Genomic DNA, 9,939 nt, shown 5'->3' on the forward strand with positions numbered 1-9,939 from the left:
CCCCCGGCATTAGGTCCTCAGTTTCCCCCTCCCTCCCCGCTCCCCTCTCCCTCATGAGCCCTTGATAATCTAGAAATTATTATTTTGTCATATATGTTTCCTCTTTCTTGTACTCATTGTTATTACTTCCCATTTGCTCCCAATGTCCCCTCCCATACCTGTAAGAAACTATTAATCCAGCTACTGTCTTTATAGGTTTATCTACCCTAGATTTCATATACAGGAAAACATACAAAGCAGAAAGAAAAACTAAAAAACACAGCAACAATAATAAAATAAAATCAAGAAAAACCCCAATTAAAAATAAGCAGAAAATATTAAAACTAGAACAAATTCAAAATTGGTCATAAGGATATCAAATGACACACTGTTAAATTTTAAACTAACTATGTCTGCATTAGTCCACATTCATTACACTCTAGCAAGGCTATTCACATCCTTGGTCTACAGTCAGAAGTTTAATCCACATGGGGCACTGCAAATAGATTTTGGGCTTTCACTATCATCTACAGCCTTTGGAAAACCAGATGCTCCGAATTTACACTCTAACACTGTTTCATCCTCTGGTTTTAGATTTTATTATTTACAATCTTTAGATCACACAGGGTGCTGTGCTTATTCTGTGTGGACTCAGCTGATACCTCACTAGGATGTCTGCTTGTTTTAAGACAAGCCTTAACAATTCTAGATGCTAGTCTTTCTGATAGCTAGATACACTCTGATTTCTTCATCAAATTTTACGACGGCATCCATCTCTTCAGTGATTTCTTCACGAGGACAAGTATCAAGTAGGGCCATGTCATAAGAACTAATTGTTCTTAGATTAAGGCTTATGATTAAGTGTGAACTCAAAATTTATTCTTATATCTATGGTTTGTAATATGTCCCTGATCCACTTTAGAGACATAATTTTCCTTTTACTGGGGGACATTATAAATTATCCCTATGAGGCATTTGGTAATTTTTTGGATAGTATCATTAGTCAGTGTTAGATAATTTAACCACCACTTGTCAGTCAATTTCTCATATTGTGTTGGCCTGTGTGTTGCGTGATTCTAGAAGTTATGCCACGATGTTTCAAACATCAATAGGGTCACCAAAGGCTAAAACTTGGAGTTTCCAGACTGACAGCAGACTACAAAGAAGTAATACACGGTCTGCTTCTGAGTAATTTGCCACTGAATGAACCTAATGAACAGAATAAAAATAATGTCGGATACTGAAAGCCTCATGACCAGAAGCAGCACAGCGTCACAGGTAGCACCAGAAGATGAGCCCCTCAGGAAATAAGGCACTCAAAATATGACTGAAAATTTTTTTTAAAAAGCTTCCTTCTCAAAGTAGAGTCGATCATAATAACATGAATGGAGTAAAGCTTGTGGGAGTAAAGCCTTTGGGGCCTTCATTTGCTGATGGAGCACAACTCAAAATGAGAAAAACAGCTGCAAAAGTTTTCTAATAACAGGAACTTTGACTGCATGAAGTATGAATCTAGAAAGATGGGAAGTTGTAAAAAATGAAATGGCACCCATCTAAGTTGACATTCTAGGCATTAGTGAAATGAAATGGATTAGTATGGCCACTTTGAATCAGAAAATCATATGATTTATTATGTTTGGAATGACACAATCAAGAAAAATGGTGTTGCATTCATTGCCAAAAAAGGACATTCTACAATCTAGCTTAAAATACAATGCTGTCTGTGATAGGATTTATGTATCTGTATTCAAGGAAATTCAATCAATACAATTATTCATATTTATGTACAAACCACCAGAGATAGAATGCTACCCAAGTCTTTAGTCTGAAATTGATCAAACATGCAATCAAAATTCATTAATCATTATTGGTGATTGGAATACAAAAGTTCGAGGCAAAGAGGAAGGAAAAGTACTTGGAAAATACAGTCTTGGTAATGAAAACAAAGCTGGAGATCACATGATAGAATTTTGCAAGGTCAACAATTTGTTCATTGCAAATACTGTTGTCAACAACACAAATGGTGACTATACATGTGACTTCTCCATACGGAATGCATGGAAATCAAATTGACTATATATGTGGAAGGAGACAATGGAGAAGCTCAATAATCAGCAGCTAAAATGAGGCTGGGGGTGATTGTGGGACAGACCATCAATTGCTTCTATGTAAGTTCAGGTTAAAGCTGAAGAAAATTCAAAAGTGCATAAGAGCCAAAATATCCCCTCGAGTCTATGCCACCTGAATTTCAAGAACATCTTAAGAACAGAGGGCATCAAAAACATCATTCATGAAGAAAGCAAAAACAAACAAACAAACAAACAAACAAAATGGTGATTAAGAAGATAGGAAAGGAAAAAAGATCAGTGTGGATGTCAGAAGAGACTGGGAATTTTGCTCTGAAATGTCGAGTAGCTAAGTCATATGGGGAAAAAAAATGAAATCAAAGAGCTAAACAGGGGAAGGAGAGTACATCGAAGTGACTCTGGCAGCTGGTCAATGATACAGGGGTGTCAATAATAATCAGCAGGCATTGCTGAGCTTCCACCTTAAGAAACCTTGGTATACTTGCCTTTGTTTCTCTTGTGCCAGGGAGTGCAGATCTTCACTCTGAGTGGGGCCTCTCAGGTCACTGCTGAGGGGATGCTCTTGTGCTTGTTACCTGCTGACCATATTCCCCCGCGCTCCCTCTTCTCTTTCTTGAGAAAATCCTTCGATGCACAAACTTTTCAAATTTTGATGAAGTCAAATTTATCCTTTTGTTGTTGTTCCTTTACTTATGGAACAAATCTGTTAAATCACGAAGTTTTGCTCCTATGTTTCTTCAAGAATTTTACGGTTTTATTTCTTTTTTAAGATCACTGATTATCTAGTAAGTTTAGTATATGGTGTGAGGAATGAGTTCAAGGCTTTCCTTTCTTTTTGAAGGCAAATGCTCCATGTTATTAATTTTCACTAGTCTGTAACTAGTGAAATTATTCAGGAAAAATTCATTCATGCATTCAGAGATTACTGACTTCCTACTACTGCCCAGGCATTGAGCTAAGTGTGGGGGGACAGCATTTCAAATTCTCTTCTTGGTTCTCATTTTAATAGAAACTTAATACAGAGAGCATGAAGACACTGGGAGATCAAGGTGAGGCAAGAAAGCTCCAGGCATGCAAATGGTTATGAGAGAATGAGAGGAAACCTGCCCTTGAGATCTCCAGGGTTGGCTACTCTAGGAAGAGTAGTGTATTTAAAAGAGTGTAAAGTGACTGATTTGGGTTCCCAACAATTCCTTGTTTGCTAGAAAATTGTCATAAGATCTTTAAAGTTTAGCCACTACTTAAAGGGGTGAAAATGATAAAGGTTGTTATTGTAAACTGAAGTGTTATAGCTATAATTTTTTTTCTCCCCACTCATGTTTTTATCCTGAATGTTTGAAGGCATGTTTCCTGCGCCTCATCCCGTCGTGGGCATTCTACAGCAGGACCTTTCAAATGTTCCTCCTGACTCAGTACACGGATTACCTACGGCAGAATGTCAACGTAAAGCAAAACTTCTATAAGTAGTTTGGGGTAGAGGGTAGTGTGTTAGTCTGGGTACTTTAGAGAAACAAATCCAGAGAAACTCGTGTATAAGAGAGAGTTTTATATAAAGGTTAAGTGCGCATCAAGAAAAGATCCCAACCCAGTGCTGCCCAAGCCCACAAGTCCAACATTAACCCATTAACCCATATGCCCAACACCAATCCACAAAGTCCTCCTCCATCTCACAAAACCAACGCAATGATGCAGACTGCAGGAGGAAAGTCGAATCAGTGAACGTGTAACCATCTCATTGCTGGCAGGTGTCTCCAAACGGGTGCTCCAGCACCCAGGGCTGCATCGGGGTAGGTCCATGTGGCTTCTCCTCAAGGATGTCTTGCAGGAAGTGAGCCTTACCAGCTGAAGCAGGGAACTGGCTAAGGCAGCTGCACCCTGGTGCGACCATCAGAAAGCGACACCCAAGAACTAGAAAGGCGAGGCTCACCGAGCCATTTATCCCTCCGCCCTTCAATTAACCCCACATGTGTTTATCAGCCAGGTTGGCACAATAAACTAACTACCTCAGCTGGCATGAGCGCTCAAACCCAGTATTTTTTTCATCACTAAGTTAATTTCTAATGAGAAGTGAAGGAGAGGCTCATCCTCTCCATCACATCTACTCAAATCTGAGAGCTGTGGTGTAAACATGTGTTGTGCAAGCAGACAGAATAGAATGGCTTCATGGGGTTTCCAAGGCTGTAAATCTTTATGGAAGCAGAAAGCTTCTTTCTTCCCTAGAGCAGCTGGTGGGTCTCTTTCATTTAGCTGTTGAGTGCTTTAACCATGGTACCACTAGGGTTCAAGAATTATCATCCAAACCCAAACAACAACAACAACAACAACAACAACAAACTCACTGCCATTGAGTTGATATTGATCCATAGTGACCCTGTAGGACAGGAAAACTGCCCAGTGGGGTTCTGACAATGTAACTCTATGGGAGTAGACGCCTCATCTTTGTCTTGAGGAGTAGCTGGTGGGTTTAAACTGCTGGCCTTGTGGTTAGCAGCCCAAGGTACACTCCACTACACCACCAATGTTCCTATAATTACCATATGATCTGGCAATTCCACTTCTAGGGATATACCTAACAGATTTGAAAGCAGCGACTTAAACAGACACTGTGCACCAATGTTCATTGGACAGTTATTCACACTAGCCAAAATGTAGAAACCACCCAATTGTTCATCAACAGAAATATGGATAAACAAAATGTGGTATATCCACACAATGGATGCTTATTCAGCTATCAAGATATATGAAGCCCCGATAGAAGCTATGTCATGGGTTAACCTTGAAAACATGAAAGAGTGAAAGAAGCAGACACAAAAGAACAAATATTGGATGACCCCATTTGTAAATTACATAAAATAGTCACATACATAGAGACAAAAGTTTATGAGGATTTAGTACGGCCTCCAGGGGGAGAGAGGTGTAGGGAGTTATTGTTACAGGGTATTACTGAGTTTCTGTTTGGGATAATAAAAGAGTTTAGGAATTGATAGTGTAGGAGACTGAGGACTGGGAAGAGAATGCATGCAGACAAATTCTTTATTCTCATAATTAAAAAGCCTGAGAGACCAGAATTCTGAATGGAGGGAAGTCTTCACATTAGTGAGCTGGAGATGAATCCCAGTCACATTCTCATAATTAAGATGAATCCCCACAATGTCCTCCCATCATAGTGCTACCTTAAAGTTACCTCTTACAAGCACATGGCTGATTGCTATCTGGTAGACAGCTTTATCTATAGAAGAAAATATGTTACTTTTATTCTCTCTGCTCGGGACAACCACTCCTTCTTATCTGCCCCCAGCACTGGTGTTAGGCTACTTCCCCAATGAACACAGAGATCTCTAGGTTTAAGATACTGCCTACTTGGGTGGGTATGTGGTTACCTGTAATTAGGACAGCTTGCAAGCCCCGAGACTATATAAATTGATGTAAGAATACATTCTCTCTCTCTCTCTCCTGCCCTGACCTGGTTCCTGATGCTATGGAAGAAGTAAGCACCCCAAAACTTTTGTCTGTCTCTTAATTTCTTCCCTTCAATTACACAGCCCTTCTGTAGGACTCATCCGGATGTAGGTTGGATCCCACATGATAGTAGAATGGTTGCGCAACAGGGTGAATATAGTAAACATCACTGGATTGTACACTTAAAAATGATTAAAACATCAAACTTTTTGCTATCTATACTTCACCACAATAAAATGATAAGGAAATATGTGTTGTAGGGCTTTGTGTGAGAAGATGAGGGTTATAGGGATAAAATTTGAGATCCTATCATACACTTATTTCATAAATGTGGTAAAAGGAAAGCCTCTCTTTCCTTGAGTGAGTAGCCTAAGGAAAACCAGAAGGGGGATGTATGACCTTACATGACTTAGCCTTATTGACAAGCCCTTCTGAGTTCAATGGGAGAGAACACAAATTCCATCTTTCAATGAGGGCAGGATGGAATGCAGTGGAAGATATAGTTGTGGAAAAAGTAATGTGCTGTAATAATTAATCTTTGTGTAGTGCTTATCCTGGCATATGTAAATTTTGGTGAATTATTTAACATTTCAAATATTTAGTAAGCCAAAAACTTATAAAAATTAGCCACTGCATTTCTAGAAAAGTTCACATCCAAACACGATCATTAGGCTGCTCACTATGAGCTTAGCAGTTCAAAACCACCGGCTGCTCCTCTGGGGAAAGATGAGGCTTCCTATGTGCATAAAGAGCGTTATTCCCAGAAATCCCCAAGGGAAATTCTACCCTGCCATATAGTGTTGCTATGAGTTGGAATAAACTTGATGGCAGTGAACTTGAACATCTCCTCCCAGAATTTCTTGGCTAAAACACTATAATACAGTCAGACCTGCCGGGGGTAAGGTTGTTTATCACCTGGAACTCTGTATTTCCCCCTTTCTGTCACAGAGATGAGCAGAGGGATCAGGCTCCTGCAATCAGGCCCGTATGTTTCAATTTCAATAGTGACCACTTTTCACATTTACCATCCTTTGGGAGTCATTTATGTACAATGAGACTTACCAACGTTTCACTGAGCTTTTGTTCCTGATAACGAACATTGGGCTTTTGTTTCTTCCCTGATTTCTTATCTTTTTTGGAAGGTCTTGAACCCTTAGGAATAGCAAGGAAGCTGGTCATTTTGAACGAAGCACTTCCCTTCTTCTACTCTTTTCTCAGTACTAACATGCAGGATGCCAAAGTTTGGAGTATCTCTCCCACAGAGGAGGGATGATGAGGTGATTATGGGCTGCTACTTGGAAAGAATTCAAAACTATTCCCTAGGGTATCTTCCATTCTTACTCTTTTGGGATGAGAACCAGAGTCCCACTTCAAAGCATCCTTCAGCCAATGCTTGCCAGAGAAATCTGGTGAAGTCAGCCCAGGGCCAACATGATTCTAATCATATTTGTCTGCTTCTGATGCCAACAGAATGATTATCCTTATTGCAGTTTATCCAATGTGCTCCGGATTCAGGCCAACTTGAGTTGCTACTGCCCTCTAATGGTTGAGAAAGCGACTGTTAGGACTTTCCTGCCTATTCCTAGGAAACAGAATCCAGTCCCCCTCTCTCCCCCTCCCCCCACTCCCCCAGGCTAAGGCTGGGGACAAACAGGAGGAGAGAAGATGACTAACAATGAACTGCCTCTTTGGCTTTTGGTTACCTCATTAGTAAAACTGGAAACTATGATTGCAAGAGCAATAATTTTCTATTTGGCATATGTAGCTTATAAATTCCAAATCCATTTTGAAATAAGTTGCATTTTTATTTCAATCTTTAAAATGTAAATATTTTTTATTGTAAACATCTATCTGTAAGGAAACATTGCCCTGTTCTCCCTGGGAGGGTTACTTGAGTGCAAAGAGTTGGATTAAACCTTGAATGCATGATTGTTCGAATGTGCCAGGAACTTGGCACCAATCCCAAATGCTGAGTGTAAAGGAGCCTCCTTGTTGCAAACAAAAGGAAATCCTCCCTTAGGTCATTATGTGTTTACAAATGTACTTATGTGCCCAAATGTTTTGAAAGTTTGTGAACATCCTCAGCCTGAAGTTGTTGCGTCCTAATGCATTTCCCGCATGTGGAACTTTGTAAGCATCCTCCTTTGGCATGTTAATAAAACTGGCAAGAGAGCTTCTCTCCTTTGCATCATGACTCAGTCTTGTGTCTTGAGTAATTATTTCTTGCTTGCTTCTTAGGTAGCTATCAGCTGGTTGGAGTGCTACAAGCGGTGATCCCTTGAAATGATTCCACAGAATCTGAGTGACCAGAGAAAGCGAAAGGCTATTCATCCCAGGGAATTCTGGTTAAGGAACAGTCCTCACTGAATTTTTGAGGGCTAATGCTTGTAGGTTGAGGAAGGGATTTCTAGCCTGGGCCAAGAATGAACAAAGCCTCAAAGGGTTTACTTAAAGACCCTCCAGCAGCTCCTTAGAGCTTCCCAGTGTACAGGGGATGAAAAGCCACTTTGACAGTTGCTTCTGACTGTTTAGCAGCATTGTTCTTGGTTTTAGGCTTTGAAAGTAGCCCTTGAAAAGGTTCAAGTACATAAACAATGGTCTTATTTGGTTTATGTCCTTGGAACTTGCTCTATCCAACCCCTCAGAATAAAATAAAAAAATGATATACTAGATCCGCTTAGTTTAAATTCCTTATATAAGTTGTTGATTTGTTCTTTAGTTGAACTCACTACTGGACAATAATCCAATCTGTTTCAAACATTAAATGAAGATACAGCTCTCTTGTCTCAGCAGTTATCTCCCCTGGCCCTACCAAATTTGCAATTAGTTGAAAAGACTTGCCAATTACACTGAGTGTGTTAGACAGAGTTTTCTAGAGAAACAAAACTAGGACACTTATGAATATATATATATATCAAAAAGAATATAACAGCTAATTAGTCCACACAGCAATTAGTACAAAGGGCTTAGTTCAACTCACTTCCGTGAAACAGTTAATATACTGGAAGTCCTTTAACTCAAAGGACAGCTGGGTTCAAGGTCAAGGAAGCAGATAGCTGAGTCTTCTGTGGAGAAATACAGGCAGTCCAGTCACAGGCAGCAAACAGCAGGTCAGGTCACCAATAGTTATCCAGAACACAGGATCCAACAGTCTCCAGCTCACACGATGTATACACAAGCAATGCAGTGAAGCGGGTCTTGAAAGAACCTCAAGCTGTAGGCTCTAGCGACAGGATCCATGGGTTGAGTGTCCCAAAGTAGTGTAGCTTGCAAGTTGAGGCAGAGAACTAGCTAAGGAAGCCACATGCTGGTCTGATCACCAGAGAGCAAGAGAGACAAAGGTGGGGCTCACGAAGCCATTTATCTCTTTGCCTTCCCATCAAACCATGACCTTATTCATCCCACATGTTCTTATTGGCCAGGTTGGCACAATAAACCTACCTATCACACTGAGTTTTCCTTAAATCACTCTGTTATTCTTGTCATTTTTAAATACCTCACTTAAGCCCACTGAAGAACCTCACTTTTTGAAGTGGATATTTCTTAGTTCTCCTTTTTTCTTAAACTTTTACTCAAACTCTTGATTTAATTGCAATATTGAAAATCAAGGATATGTAAAGATGCATTCAATTGGTTGGGTTTGTCCCCCAACAAATTGATAATTTCCTAAAGATGACTTTTGTACACTATTGAAAAATAACTTACATTATAGCAAATTTTATACATGACACCCAATTTCATCATCCTTCCAAACTTTTCAACTTTCTCAAGTCACTAAAATTTCAAAAATGCTCCTCTCACAAGCTTAAATATTTTTACAGAGGGCTCAGGAAAACCAGGCAAAGCCACCATTTCTTGGAAGGCTGCTACAATTTGGAAATCTTTAAGCCAGGCAGGTATTGTCATTGCTTAACAAGCAGAGCTTGGAGCACTTATTTTAGTCTTAGGAACATTCCCTGATTTTCCTGTAAACATGGTTTCTGATTTACATTATGTAATTCGTACCAGGCTTCATATAGAACATGCTTACAGAAGGGATATAAATAATAAAACAATTTATAGCACTTTTTAACATTCAATCTTTGCTTGACCACCAGCAAGAGTCATTTCTCATTACCCATATTAACTCTCACACTGCTTATGTTAGACAGAGTTCTCTAGAGAAACCAAACCAGAATGCTAATAAGTATATATATATTTATATAGATAGATAGATATATAATATAAGAAATAAACAGTTAATTTAATTATAAAGCAGTTCAAATGGCTCAGTGGAACTCACTCCCGTGAGACAATTGTGAGACACTGGCAGTCCTTCAAGTCTTGAGGGCCACCCGGTAGTCCTCTGTAGAGCAATTCAGGCTATCCGGGCACAGGCAGCAAACAGCAAGGCAGGTCACCAACAGTCAGCCAG

At 39.7% G+C, this 9,939-nt stretch overlaps 1 protein-coding gene across 1 annotated transcript in view; it reads left to right on the top strand.

The window, feature by feature from the left end:
• The window catches only part of HSD17B3 (hydroxysteroid 17-beta dehydrogenase 3), a 49,787-nt gene extending 46,254 nt beyond the window's left edge, over positions 1-3,533 (top strand). Inside the window, exon 10 of the mRNA XM_004714611.1 lies at positions 3,408-3,533. Within this exon, the coding sequence (XP_004714668.1) occupies positions 3,408-3,533 (126 nt within the window). The remainder of the gene's footprint in view (positions 1-3,407) is intronic.
• The last annotated feature ends 6,406 nt before the right edge of the window (positions 3,534-9,939 follow it).

This window comes from Echinops telfairi, unplaced genomic scaffold (assembly GCF_000313985.2).
Source record: "Echinops telfairi isolate 266 unplaced genomic scaffold, ASM31398v2 ScPeMD7_27;HRSCAF=92, whole genome shotgun sequence".
Lineage (NCBI taxonomy): Eukaryota > Metazoa > Chordata > Mammalia > Afrosoricida > Tenrecidae > Echinops > Echinops telfairi.